Raw genomic sequence first — 14,640 nt, 5'->3', positions numbered from 1 at the left:
GAGAGGACACGCGAACCAATAGAAGCTGTCTTTTCCAAAGCTCTCACTTACGCAGCCAGCACTCTCCGAGGGACGTGTTTTCCTTTTCTGATATCATTGGCCAATAGGAGGGCGCGGCAGGCGAGCCACTCATTTTCCGAGCCAATCGGAGTGGGCCATGTAGAGCAGGCGGTTCCCCGGAAGGAGTGCGTGTGCCGCCGCCAGCAGCCGTGGTTGTTCGTCAGTGCGGCCGGCAGATTGGTGCGGCGGGGCGGTGGGCGGGGCGAGGAAGCCGGAGTCAGGAGGCCGGAGTCAGGGCCCCTCGGCGTCGGTGGCCCTTCAGGACTTCAGCGGGATGGGGCAGCGGGCGCGCCTCTCACTGCTGTTGTGCCTCGTTGTGCTTTGGGTCGCAGGACTGGCAGCTGCTGGTGAGTACCGGGGTTCCGGCTTTCCGCGCCCCGCTCGGCCTGGGCGTTGCGTTGGCCTCGCCCCCCGTGGCCTGCTGTGAGGGAGCCAGGTGCGCGCTGCCGTGCGGTTTGTGGGGGTCATGCTGCCGCCGCTGGGGCGCGGAGGTGGTGACAGCGGGGGAGGGGTCCTCTGTGTCTTCTCCGGGGCTTTGGAGTGTCAGAGGGCAGCTCTGTCCTGGTCAGGGCGCTTAAGCGGCGGAGGGGAGGAAGGGAGCTGGGCTCCTGTCAGCTGCTTGGCCGCAAATAGCCGGGCTCCCGGGGAGCGGCGGGCCCATAGCTCACCTTGTGCCTGCTGTTTTCCGGGGGCTGTTCGGTAGTTTAGCTTGGCCTCTGCCTTTAAATAGCTCATTAGAAGCCTACTTTGTAATGCGTGCTCTGTTCAAAACCAAAATGAGACTTTTTTTTACTTACTAGTGCACATTTTCTTGCTGAGGAGCTAATAATGCTGATGTTAGTGTTATCAGAACAGTTTTCTTATACAGAGAGAGCATTTCTGGGGCCTGCATTATGTCGCAATAAAACCTTTTTTCCAGTTTCTTTTGTTGTTATGCAGCATGGCTTTTGTATGCTTCTCATGTGTTGTCAGCTACTTCCTTTCCTGGGGTTCCTACCTCCCACACCCTTCTTTCCACCACGGGCGGGTGGAGGGAATGTGCAATGCATTTATTTATATAGTGTTTCTAAAGGCAGAAAGCACTCCTTTAATAGTCAGCGTTATCCACTGCTACTGGAGATTTGCTTTTAGGCTGTCGGTGGTATTTCAGGAAGGTAACTTAAGGCTTTCTCTAGAGCTAAGTTGTGTGGTTTGGGGTTCGTTACTAGGAAGTTGAAATTTAAAGTTATGTTACTGAAGTTCAGATTCAGATTATGTAGTTCTGATATCAAGCACAGTTACATGATATTTGTAGGTATTGCTACAAGCCAGCAGGACTCTTGGCAAGGTGGGGAGAAGATACATAAGAGCTCTGTAAATCCAGAGAGATGTACCTAGACTTCTAATGGCATGTTCTCACAGATAGTGTATATAAAGAAAAAAGGTAAGGTGAAATGAGTCTGTCGATGTTGGATGAATCATCTGCTGTGTACGTGGAAGTGTGGATGTTAGGTGACAGAATTAAAGTCTGCTCAGGTGTGCACATATGTTGTGCAATTCTTCTTTTGACTGTTTGTCCAATATCACAGAACTGTGTGAATATGAAGTTCCAATAGCTTAATTCAGCCTTTCAAAACTGTGTGCTTAGAATCAGTTGAACTAATAACGACTAGTAGGCCCAAGAAAGTACATGGTATAGTATATGGAGTATTAGGAGCTGTTGCCAAACTTAAATCACTACTGTGGGGTAAACTGTTGATTAATAGCCAGAATTAATTAGGAGAAGGTGTACAGAATCCAGCTTTTGGCAGCAAATTGTAATAGAAGCATCTTTCTTGCTCATATTCTTGTCAAGAATCATTCTGAAATAAAATAAGTCATCACATCATCAGTGTTTTGATTTCCTACAGTAACGCAACCACTTTCTCCAGTCTGGTACAAGCTTAGAGACTGTGTGTTAAATGCTTCCTTAAACACTTGTTAATTCCTAAAGTCTGGTCTGAAAACAGTCATCTAGAATGTGAGTACATTGAAGGGAGGAGTTTTAAGAAGGATGAGTAAAAATGGCTAAAGTATTACATTTCCTGACTTCAGAAGATGTTTTTTAATGAGGAGGGTTTTTTTTGTTTTGTTTTGTTTTACTAGTGGGTCTTTTAACTATAGCTTTAAACCCTAACTCTGTACTCATAAACTTTGCTTAAATCGATTTATTGAGAACTGGAGGTGAATGCAAGAAAACTCAGGCCAAAAGAAATGGGCACTATATTTTTAAAGTTATGATATTAATACAGATTATGCAGAAGTTGCACATTGGGGCCTGGGGAAAGAATATTAAGGATTCTATGGGCAATTGTCAAAAGCAGTAAAAAAATGGTGACTCTGTGTGTGTTACAGATGAAGCTGCATATCTTCTACTTATCACAGCAGCAATGGTCTGCTGCTGCTTCTGTTGATTGTTCGTTGAGAACATTGAAAAAACTTTGCATTTTTTCCTCATTGCAATACTGTTTGATTCGTTTTTATTTTTATCTTTTTCTCAGACTAAGTGGTAGAAATTCTGTCATTCTACCTGAAGAAAGCAGAAGTGATTCACACTCTGTCCTTCACCTTCCATGGTTAACTTTAGTGATAGGTAGAGGTTTTCATACTGTCTCATTAACTGGTAGGACAAATGGGCAGTCACATACTTGTAGGAAGCTCTGTACCTAGTCTCTCAAAAGGCACAGCTCAGTGGCTTTCCCTGACCCTTCTGATTTTACTTACTTAAATGAAACATGTTCCCTAAACTTGTTGCCTGATAAGGAATCTCAGTTCCTACAGAGAAACTGCTGGAGAGTAAGCTTTGTAAATAGTTATCCAGCAATTGCAAGGGGACTGGAAAAAAAGATTTGTATTCAGTGTGAAGGTTGACCTATATCTTAAACATGAAGTTGCACTAAAATGAATACACTGCACAGATTGTGACTGGGAACAATTTACTTGCTGCCAAGGATATTTGAAATCAGTCTTGCTGAATAGATGCCACTTGAGGATTTTGCTTAACTCACTGCATGCTTTAGAGGTGTGCATAATAGGAATAGCATCTATGGTATGGAGTCTGTTTCTGTGCTGAATTTAAAGTTGAAAAAGTCATGAGAAGCGACCTCAGGTAATATTTTTCTTAAGATTTCTTTTTTTCCTGCAAGAATAGGATAAACAGGCTTTGCATTCTCTTTTGAAGTCTATCTAGTCAGTTTCACAAAAAGAACATTGAAAGAAATAACTAAAAGTACCACAGAAATATCTCTGATGGATACTCTAAAGCAGTTGTTGCCAAGCCTTTTTTGCTCATATACACCTCTCAGTAAAAAAAATAAAAAAATAATTAAGCATGCATCTTCAATGTTGCACTTACTAAAAAATTTCTGTGTACTACCGTACTAACGTATTATGCACATCATAAAACATGCACAAAAACAGAAATGAAAAAAGTGTGATAAAGGTGAAATGAACACTCTATTAAGAGAAGTTTTTATTTATTAGTGGCACAAAAAGTATTTTCTTCCTGCACCCCTAGTGGGTTCCTTCGTGCACCCATTGGGATGTACATCACTTCAGACTCTTACCAGTTGCTTTGTTGTAATTGTGTTTGAAGTTTGAAGAGAATAGCAAAAACTGAAAGGAAACTGACTACAGTGATAGGGCATTCATCAGAACTTTGGGAGATAGCCACAAAGTTTTTAAGTGCAACCTGCTGGCAATTTCCCAAAGGTGAGTAGCCATTCTAAAATTGAAACTAATAGTATTTCTTGTCTGGTAGTAGCAGTCATTTTGCTTTATAGATTGTCTGTTGATTTGTTCTTCTAATACAGCAAAACTTTGGAACTGTTGGACTCCTTCAAGTGGATGACATTCTTGCTGATTCACACTGTGTAGCTCTTCTTGTTTCTACCCCTGTCTCCGTAGTGCTCTTTTGAAAATGGTAATTCTCACAAAATGATAGCATCTTTATCCAGCATATGGTAGGATCTTTTTATCTAGCATAGACTGCCAGAGTATTTTGCTATATTTACTGACTGAACACTGGTTCTAATTGAGGAAAAATGAATAATTTTTAAAGCTGACTTTAAATATATATGAAGTGGTGGATGGCTGAAACAAGTGTTTAGCTCTGTGGAGTGCTTTGGAGTCCCAGGTGGGCATGAGAGCACCCAGTAGTGTCTACAGCTCAGCACTGTATGTAAGTGGAGCATTCTGTACAATGCTGGCAGCTGCCTGTTTCAGCCACAAGTGTTTTTGCCTACTTTTTTGCTTTTAATATATTATCACATCTCCCTAATTCATTTAACAAATGGTAGGATTAATTTCCAATTGGCCTTTTCAGAAGAGGTTTATAGAATTAGGCAGCCTTGGTAACAGACCCGAATTAAAAAAAAAAAAAAAAAAAAGGAAAAAAAAAAAGTTACTATTTTTAATGTAACTGTGGAAAACCAAACTAAACTATCAGCTTCAATCTCTGAAGCAGGTGTACAAGCATAACATCTGTGACTTTGTTCAGTAGTTGAGCTTTGACTAGTCAACTGTTCCTAGGTCAAACTATGACGTTCCATAGATCTTTCATTAACGCTTTCAGAACAGTTTTCTTAACTGTTTCTTAGAAGTAGACACACTTCTGTGAGTAGCGGGTGTGTATTAGTCAGCACTTCTGCAAAATAGCAAGGCTATAAATGATCCCTTCTTTAGTCACATTATCAGTCATCACTGCAACCTCATCTGCCTAACTTAGAAGGAAGTCCCAAAGCTGAGAAGAGTTAAAGTTTTGTTGTTGCTTTAGTGCTGTTTTGGAACCACTGTTTTGAAAACAGTTCTTCAAGTACAACTTCTTAGGAACAAAGCTGCCTCCTTTAGAGAGAATTTAAATGATGCAATAGAAATGAAACAGGTTTATTTATTTTCAAGGAGGAAGAGCAAGCATTTAATGAGCTCTACCTTATGTTGCACAGATGTCTCTTACCTTGCAATTCAGTAAATCTTTTTCTTTGCATATGAGGTTACAATAAAATTGTTCTTTGATAAGTGTCCATAAATGGTATACCCTCTTTATATTTGACTTTGTGTGGTCATTTCTTGTAAAGTCAACCTTCCACAAATTGAAATCAGTTTATAAAGCCTTTACCAAAAAGTTAGAATGGTATAGTGCTGTCAATCATGTAGGCTGATTTTAAGCAGACCAAACAAAACACGGTAGCTGGCATAGCAGTTAAGAACAACATTATGTTTGTTACTGCAGTAGCAAGTATTGTGTAAGTGCTTTGTATATATTAATAGTAGCATACAAGCTACTTGGTAGGTTAACCCTGTTTTCATTTTCTCCCACTCCAGAAGCATGTATGAATCTCTTTACAAGCTCTGGAGTTTGAAGTTGTAGGAGTGGCATTTGGTTTTAGGATGGTAGCATGTAATTTGTGGGAAAAAAGGTAAACTTTGTCACATGGTTTCAAAATGCAAAGGACCAGCAAGTATCATAAACACAAGCATTTAATGAGCTCTTTAATACAGTATTTTTACTGTATTTAAATAAACAACTGTTATATGGTGATCTGAAGTGTTCAAGTTCAGTGATAGAACTTCCTATGACTTATCACAATCAGGCTTATCAGTTATATTTCTCAAACTGATAAGCACTATGGTCTCTGCCAAAAATGCAGCTGTTTTTCCCTTGTTTTTTCCTTATGCTGCTTGTGATGTTTTTTCAAATCACTGTGTGTTCTTATGCTGTCATGGTTGCTACTTGCAGGGCCTGTTTCATCTGGGGTGACCTTTGCTGTCTCCACTAGTTTTTCTGAAGGGCTCTACATGCATTCATTTTTGAACCTGTAGGTTACAGCTGCTTACCAACATCATCTGTTCTAGATACTTTGTGATCCTGTGTCTGCTGGCTGTGAAACTTTTTGAGCTTTACATACTCTTCATTATGTTCAACAGAATATCATCTCTATCTCAGTTGCACTATCAAACTCATCACCTTAGTTTTGCAGCTTCACTTGTAAGTCTTGATTTTTCCTTCTTGATTTTTATTTTATGCTGGTTTAGCTTGAATTTGATTCTCATCTTTTTACTTGTTCTAATCAAAGGTTGTATTTCAAATAACAATGTGGAAATCACTTTCTGGAACCTGATTTCCAAGATTAGCCCTTTCGTTGCCAATACACGTGGTTACACTGTTATAGTAATAGTCTTCAGAACATGTACTGAGAGTGTCATGTCTAGTTTGTCACTTCAGAGATGATTTCTCTCTGATAAGACACTTTATTTGCAGGAGGATTAGAAGTATGTAAATTTTCTTTGCCGCCAAATGCTTATTGAAAGTTAGCAGAATTCTATAGACTACTAATTTTGTTGGCATTCAGTATTTGTCTTTAATAGCTAACTGTAACATGTTAAATGATGTGTTTCACGTACAGGGCTCTAACTTCTATCAGTTTAAGTACTTTTTCTAGTCACTGCGGGTCTCCAGCCTTTCAATGTCTTACCACTTCTATAGGGCATTATACATCTCAGAGTCTCAGAAAGGGGTTTCTAAATGTAGTAAGAGTTAGTGACAGATTTGCTTAGTTACCTATTTATACTTTGAGCTTTTATTTTGGTTTAGGTGAGTTGTGTACCAGAGGGAGGAAGGTCTGTAGCACCTTCTTTCAAATGTATGTGGGTGAGTGGTTGTTTATCTAAATGAGGTAATATCAGATATTGATGACTGAGAACAGTCATGTTATGGCAGTGATAAATTTAGAGGCTTTCAGTCAAGATGTGTATGAACCACATTGTTTGAAGCACAGTGAGTAGCCCATTTAAGTTGCAGGAAGAAAGGAAATGAAACACAGTTCTGCAAAACAGCGGTAAAACTGTCATAAATAAGATTTTCTGATTATCTTCTCCCTCCTTTTCACCTCTATTCCTTTATGTCTCTACCTATTAGCATTCCTTTTTTATTTAGCATTTTTTCTCTTTCCAGTCTTTCTAATCAAATATCATAGCCCATTCAGGTAAGAAAGATGACAGTTAAACAAGGCTTGCAGCTCTTGAACGGTATCTTGAAGACAGTCTAGTTTCTCACAGTTGTGGAGAGAGACCTCTATATAAAGGTTTGAATATGCTGGTCAGGCAAAATGAACTGGCTTTCTGAAAAGAACAGTGGTTAAGTAGGGTGGTGTTAATGTAATTTTCTGGTCACTACCTAAGCTGTTTATATTAAAGTTAATTTGGTGACTAGAAACCTTAAATTCCATTGGTGCTTTTCAGTTGATTCATACCTCTTTAGGTAGTTTAGTTGGACTGGATTGATTCAGACTGTGTATCAATCTAGAGGATTGATTCGGGTTAAAAAAAAAAAAAAAAAAAACACTCTTTTTTTCCAGTGTTGGATAAACAGTTGTGATGGCATAATTTAAGGAAGAAGAGGATCATTTGTGAAACGTTTGATTCCTCCTGACAACACTAATAGTCTTTCTGAAGTGCATTAGTCAACTTAGTACATTAGAATATCTTAGAACCATGGTACAATAATATAGCTAAATTTATTTTTAAGAAAATAATTAATGGAAAAGCTTTTCTGACTTATGACATCTCTTCTAGATGAAGAGGGAAATCAGGATGAATCACTGGAGTCAAAGGTGAGGAAATAATTATCTAGTCATTCTGTTTTTCTTGTGGAGTGAGAGCAAAGGTCTGAAATTGAGAACTATAATTTGATTCCTATAGTAAACTGTTCTGTAGCTCTTGTTGTCTCATTAATTTCTTCTGTGCATCATAAGGATTAATGTTGTGTTATGCTTGAATAATTTTTTTTTCTTCAAAGAACTGAAAGGGGTAAAGCCAATGAGAGCTGGTAGAGGTAGCTCAAGTTACTTTTTATGCTACTGTTTAAACTCTAGTATTTTAATAATATTTTTAAGAATACTGTGGGATTTTCAGCTGCTGGTCAGTTTCTAATTGTCTAAATTTTGTGGCTGCTTTCCTTCAGACTTTATCTGCAGAGGACCAGGTAAAGGATCATTCCACAGGAACTCGAGTGGTAGCAGGTCAGATCTTCCTCGAATCGGGGAAATCCGACTCTCAGTCAGAGGACGAAGAGAACTTTCACAGTCAAGAGGAGGAAAAAGAAAATTCGCTAGAAGAATTGAACTCTCTAGAAATGTCAAATCTATTAAATAAAGACTTGGAAGAAGCAGAAGTACAGAGTCCAGGTAACTACTCATAGACTTTTGAATAAGTGACAGTAAAGATGCATCCGAGTAACTTTGGCATGTGAATAAATAACAAAAATAGTAATTTTGAACATAAAATAACTAGTGTCTTTACCTTTCTGGAATGGAATGGTAATTTCTGCCTTTTCCATTAGAAAATAACATCAAAAAGTTTTCAAGTATATCCTGACTGAAATCTGAGTGGTTATTTTTAGATGCATTTGAAACAGTTTTCCATAATTCTTGTTGTTTCCATCTTGTTGGAAAGCTTTAACTATCAAACGGACAAAACTTGATTTCTTCAAATAGGACTCAAGTATACATACTATGTTGTGTATACATATACCAGCCATAGAAGAAGAAATTGCATCAGTGTTTCAGCCTCCTTGCTGTTTGCCTGGAGAGGCAGTTGAAGGAGCAAATTGTGATGCAAAGACAAGCTTGCTAGAATAGCATCGGGAGCCCTAGGGCAACATCTAATTGCATGTAGACTTCAGTAAACTTTTAAATATAGATAAAACCTTATGTCCTTGTGTATAAATTCCCAGAAAATCCTAGTATTTCTTTTTTACTACTAATAAAAATATAAACTTGATATAATTTTTGACATGCAGTTAATAGTAAGTGATAACTAAATGGCACAGTTGAGTACCCTAGCCTATGTAGCAAAGACTTTTCCTTTAAACTTGTTCATAAAATGCAGATCATAGAATCATAGAATTGTAGAATAGTTAGGGTTAGAAAGGACCTTAAGATCATCTAGTTCCAACCCCCCTGCCAGGGGCAAGGACACCTCGCACTAAACCATGTTGCCCAAGGCTCTGTCCAACCTGGCCTTGAACACCTTCAGGGATGGAGCATTCACAACTTCCCTGGGCAACCCATTCCAGTGCCTCACCACCCTCTCAGTAAAGAACTTCTTCTTATATCCAATCTAAGCTTCCGCTGTTTAAGTTTTAACCTATTACCCCTTCCCTTACTGCTACAGTTCCTAATGAAGAGTCCCTCCTCAGTGTCCTTATAGGGCCCCTTCAGATACTGGAAGGCTGCTATGATGTCTCCATGCAGCTGCCTTTTCTCCAGGCTGAACAGCCCCAGCTTTCTCAATCTGTCTTCATACAGGAGGTGCTCCAGTCACCTGATCATCCTTGTGGCCCTCTCTGGACTTGTTCCAACAGTTCCATCTTCAACTTTACTGAAAAAATATAGTTACATGGTAATACTAGTATTAGTCTATCTTCTCAACTCAGATTTGAACGTGAAAAGAAAGCAGGAGTTATGAAATGAGCTGTGTTATATACTAACTCTGACTGTTTTCTAATAAGCCATCCTTACTAATACAGAACTAGTATACAGTTCATCAAAACCCAGTAATAGCATTAAGTATTGGTGCTGATAGGCATGGTGTTGTACTGAAAAAAAAGTATATAAAATCCACTAAATAGCTTGCTGCCACAAAAGAGTGAGCTAACAGCATACTTAGTGCAGTCTGTTTCAAAAGAAAACTTTGAGGTACTTCTAATCTCACATGGGAAGATGTAACCAGATTGCTTGCTCCCTGGCAGTTACAGATCTCAACTACACCTGTCAAAGTACAAGTGACTTTCAAAAAACACAAATTTAAAGTCTTGCACAGTTTTTGGAACCTCTTAGAAAGTAAATAAGTGATGTGGATGGAAGGATTACTCGTTTTATCGACGAAGCAATTCTGAAGGAAAAGTACTTGTATTCTGGTAAGGGAAAAAAGCCTGCCAAAGGGCAGCTTTACTGGCAAACTTTTTAACTGAGCAAGACACGAGTCTAGCTAAGCTACATATGGTGCATCTCTTGAATAAGCTCCTGGTGACAGGACTGCATTAAGGGAGAATAAAGCTTTTTTAAATAGCTTGGCTCCTGTGTATAGTCATGAGATTACACAGGGGTCAAAAAAAAAGTATTATTCAAGTTTCCACATGTATTTTGCAGGAAGTTGAGCAGAAAAAAAAAAAATCCTCAGTAATTTAAAATTAGTACTAGGGCTTTTAACCTTCTAAGAAAAAAGTTGTCCTATTCTCTTCTGATTAGTGAGGAGGTCTTTGGTGTATAGGAAGTGGTATTTTTTTAGTTTAGTTTTTAGTCTTTTGTTTTTTTAAGAATAGAGTTCTATATTGACTGTTTTTGCTGAAAAGTGCCCATGAGTTCATACAGCGCTGATAATTCCTGCTGTGTTTATTTTCCTATTTGGAAGACTGTTATAGTAATGTAACCAATACTTAAAAGTAATCTATATTTGGGGTTTCTGCAGCATAAAATATGAGATGAGATATACCTAAATCAGGACAAAATATAATGATAAAATGCCATATAATCAGACATTAAAACTGGTCAATTGCTACTTGTACACTCAATTTCACAAAAAGTAATTTATCCTGTGAGTAAATTATTTACCTCAGTTTGTATTTATCATTCTTTAGGTACATGATAAAGTAGCTGGTGAGCATTTTATCCTGTGATTGCATTGCTGTTTCACTGTAGGGTTTGTTACCATCTGGGGGACAAAACAGCATTATAGTTGAATTTAGAATCTTTAAAAAGGTAAGAGGGAAGGAGTGTTGCAGAGTAATTTCATAACTTTAATGTACAGCTAACTCTCATGCAAAGCACTATAAAAATGTTTAATGTTCTATTACTCTCAATACAAGAGAACAAGGTACTGAACAATGTAAGTAAAACTTCAATTTCTCAAGTAATGTTAAAATCGTGGGCTTGGAGTTTGTTCAAGTGACAGTCTTAAGTGGTCCCATCAGTTGCAGTTATATGTACACTTAGCATGAGTTTGTGCATCACTCTGTGGTTAGCAGATTCCTAAATTGATTCCAGGCTAATTGCATCTGGGTACATTATTTTTGAATGCAGCTTCTGAAAATAACATTTTTCCTTCTGTGTTATGGGGTAATTAATTTGGAGTGCTGTGGTGAAACATCTGCCAAGGAATTGAATTACGAAGAGCAATTTGGAGGGCTAACTAATCCTGGAGACTTCCTTATGCTTCAAAAAATCAACATGAAATTTTATAATTAGTATGGTCTGTAGGCATTACAATTATAAACCTTGAAAAAAGAACTAGCTTTCTCTATAACCACAAGAATTACAAACTTAGCTTGGAAAAACACCGTATAATTGAAATTCTCAGTTTCATGACTTCGCAAATGTCTTCAAATGAAGCAGAACACAACTGCTGTACTTAGCTTAGTGAAAGAGAAAAATCTTTATAAAATACTAAGTGAAATAATTTCTGTATCAAAAAATGAAGATAATTATTAGTCTTCATAGAAGATTGATTTTATTTTAAAATATTCCCAGTATTAGAATCAGTAATCTTTGAAGTCCTAGTGCATGACAAATAATAAATCATCCTGTTCAAAGAAATTTTGAATGCAACTTAAATATATTGGCTAAGTGAAATAAAGTTTTTTATGTAAGTATACACAACAATAGAAAATTACTAGACTCATGATTTCATTTAAGTCTTGTCTTACAGTTGTATGTACAAAGTGTACTTCCTAGTAATATTCAAGTACTTTCAGTGTTGCATTTGGCAATGTGAGTCGTTCTGTCAAGATTATGTCAAACCTTGTGGCTAAAAGGAATATATGTACTAGAATGCACTTTAAGGGTGGTCTTTTGCATCAGGAAGGGAGTGCAGAGAAGACAAAGTGAAAGGAAGGGCAGTTTATTTTGGTAGGCAATAAAAATGTAACAGATTTGCCTTCTCCAGTCTCAACAAAAGTATTTTCTATTGTGAGGTGTCATGGCAGGGGGCTTGGAACTAGATGATCTTAAAGTCCTTTCCAATCCTAACCATTCTATGATTTTTGTTGCTTAGAACTAAAGGATATAAGAAACTTACACCTTCTGTTTCATTTTCTAATTAAAAATAAGATTAATGTACTTTTAAGTCCTATTTAAAAATTAATTGCTTTTCCAGGCTTTTGTAAATCAGAAACTTTACCGAAAACTTTATTAAATGAAGTTCACAGAAATTGAAAACAACGTATGAGCGCCTTTCCTGAATATAGTAGATGACTTCAATTTGTGAAATAAAGGAAATCAGTCTTAATTCCTGAGTGTGTATTTGCAGTTTTGACAGCTATAGGAGGCACTGCAGATGGTGAACCTTGCCACTTCCCCTTTTTGTTTATGGAGAAGGAATATCCAGAGTGCACTGCAGATGGGAGGGAAGATGGCAGGCTTTGGTGTGCAACAACCTACGATTACAAGAAAGATCAAAAGTGGGGCTTCTGTGAAAGTAAGTAACTTGATGTCTTGTTCAAGTCCTTAATTGTTTCAGTCCTTTTCATATTCTTTATTTCAGGGTCTAGATGCCCCTGTCATATATTAATGTAGGCTTTATACTGTGATATGTAAGTAATTATAAAGGCAAAGTTCTCATGATGGAAGATTATAATGCAAATGCCACTTCCCAGAACAACTTGGGAAATCTTGCAGTGGAGGCATCTACAAAACTCTTAGTTTCTGAGGCTATCAGAGTATAGTGGTTTGACAATGTTTCCCATTGTATGCATCGATTTGTTGCATGAAGGCAACCCTTGTCTTAAAAACGTCCTTCTGAAGGAGAAAACCTGTTCTTAGTTGCACAGCTTGTTGTAGAAAAAAGAATATTTTAACAGCAAATTTGTACATGGAAGATCTCATGTGAGAAGAAACTGTCTACCAAGATACCCAACACACCTTCTTTAGACAGCTGTTTGTAATCACTTGGGTCATTTAGTGATCTTCAGAAACATACTTCTGGTTGTGTTTTCCCTTTAGAAATAACAGCTGTGTAATTGGAGCTCTTAAGATACCTTTTTTATTTTTCTCTTTTCTAGCTGAAGAACAGTCTAATAAGAGAAGGCAGATGCAAGAAGCTGAGGATGTTTATCAGACTGGAATGAAAATCCTTAATGAAAGTAGTAAAAAGGCTCAGAAGAAAGAGTAAGTCTACCTTCTCCACCCCAACAAGAAAAGAGTGACATGGCTGGTCACTGTAGCTTAACTGGAAAAGAACTTAAATGAGTTGCCCTTTATTTGACTTGGATCAAACTATGCAGTGTTAGTACTGAAAATAAATAGCAATTTCAGGGTATTTAGAAAAACAAATGTATGCCTGCTTTCCTCTTCATCCACTAAAAATTGTATAAGACTAATTTCTGAAGGTCTATGAATGGAATCTGCTTCTTTGCCTTGAGGTGACTAAGAAATTGTTTTCTTTTAAGAGCGTATCAATATCTTCTGAAAGCAGCTGACATGAATCATACCAAGGCAATGGAGAAAGTGTCTTATGCTTTGTTGTTTGGGGATTACTTGAAGCAGAACATACAATCATCAAAAGAACTATTTGAAAAATTAACAGAAGAAGGTTCTCCTAAAGGACAAATGGTATGTATGTCCTGTTTCTTTTAGCTCTTTGGCTACCAAGTCTGCTGTTTCCTGTTTAATGTTGAAGTGCTGATTCAGCATAGAAAGCAAGAACATGTTTTCTCTATAGATTTTATATCTTAATATATTCTCTATAGATTTTATATCTTAATGAAGATCTTGACTTTTATTGGTCTAGAATTCAGTAGTGTCTGCATGAGATGATTATTTTTGTGTGTGTGTGCACTTTCAGAATTATCTGGAATAGTCTTAGAACACTATGAAATATAAACTGTTGTCTTCTGTGCTAATAGTTTCTTTTCTGAGCAGCACAGCTGTAACAGGTGTTATAGATAGAGCAGTAATTATGTAAATTTTAAGAATAAAAATAGCTTTTGAAAAATCCTCAGCCAAACAGCTCTGTGCATTCTAACTGCTTATAGTCGTAAATACAACTAACCCGTGGCAGAACGTATGCAAAATATGAAATTCGTCTGTTAGACAATAAATTGAACTGTAAGACTTCTATGCTAGTGTCGTAGGCAACTGAATAATTTAGAAACTTAATGTTTTAAAAGGGTCAGGGAAGGCACTAGATGCAGGAGGTACCAAAGTGAAGGTAGAGCTTGTCATGTTCTTTGCAGCTTTGAATCATTGTTTGACTTTATACTTAAGTATTTCAGGAAAACTGGTTTCAGAGTATGTGCTGACAAACTTTATTTTATTTCTAGGCTCTTGGATTTCTATATGCATCTGGTCTAGGAGTCAATTCTAGTCAAGCTAAGGTAACATAGATATCTTCAGCATGTGCTCTTGTATTTTATCTTGGAGGCAGATGTTATTTAAGTAACCTATGATTTTTTTGTTTAAGGCCCTGGTGTATTACACGTTTGGAGCTTTAGGAGGAAATCTGATTGCCCATATGATCTTGGTAAGTAAGATAGTTTATTAACTTTACACAGCACAAACTTTTTTGTAA

At 37.5% G+C, this 14,640-nt stretch overlaps 1 protein-coding gene across 3 annotated transcripts in view; it reads left to right on the top strand.

The window, feature by feature from the left end:
- Positions 1–245: 245 nt before the first annotated feature.
- The window catches only part of SEL1L (SEL1L adaptor subunit of SYVN1 ubiquitin ligase), a 32,360-nt gene continuing 17,965 nt past the window's right edge, over positions 246–14,640 (top strand). Inside the window, exons 1-9 of one of the 3 annotated variants that reach the window (XM_080617118.1) lie at positions 295–407; positions 1,355–1,483; positions 7,651–7,688; positions 8,039–8,261; positions 12,382–12,549; positions 13,133–13,238; positions 13,520–13,682; positions 14,393–14,446; positions 14,533–14,592. In XM_080617118.1, coding sequence (XP_080473244.1) covers positions 1,450–1,483; positions 7,651–7,688; positions 8,039–8,261; positions 12,382–12,549; positions 13,133–13,238; positions 13,520–13,682; positions 14,393–14,446; positions 14,533–14,592 — 846 coding nt within the window. In that variant the 5' untranslated portion in view covers positions 295–407; positions 1,355–1,449. Of the gene's footprint in view, positions 408–1,354; positions 1,484–5,964; positions 6,065–7,650; positions 7,689–8,038; positions 8,262–12,381; positions 12,550–13,132; positions 13,239–13,519; positions 13,683–14,392; positions 14,447–14,532; positions 14,593–14,640 lie in introns of those variants that run through there. The other 2 variants (XM_080617117.1, XM_080617119.1) reach the window with 2 other exon arrangements.

Source organism: Psittacula echo (assembly GCF_963264785.1).
Source record: "Psittacula echo genome assembly, chromosome: 5".
NCBI classification, from domain to species: Eukaryota; Metazoa; Chordata; class Aves; order Psittaciformes; family Psittacidae; genus Psittacula; species Psittacula echo.
The sequence above is the reverse complement of the archived record's forward strand: the minus strand, read 5'-3'. Positions and strand labels throughout refer to the sequence as shown.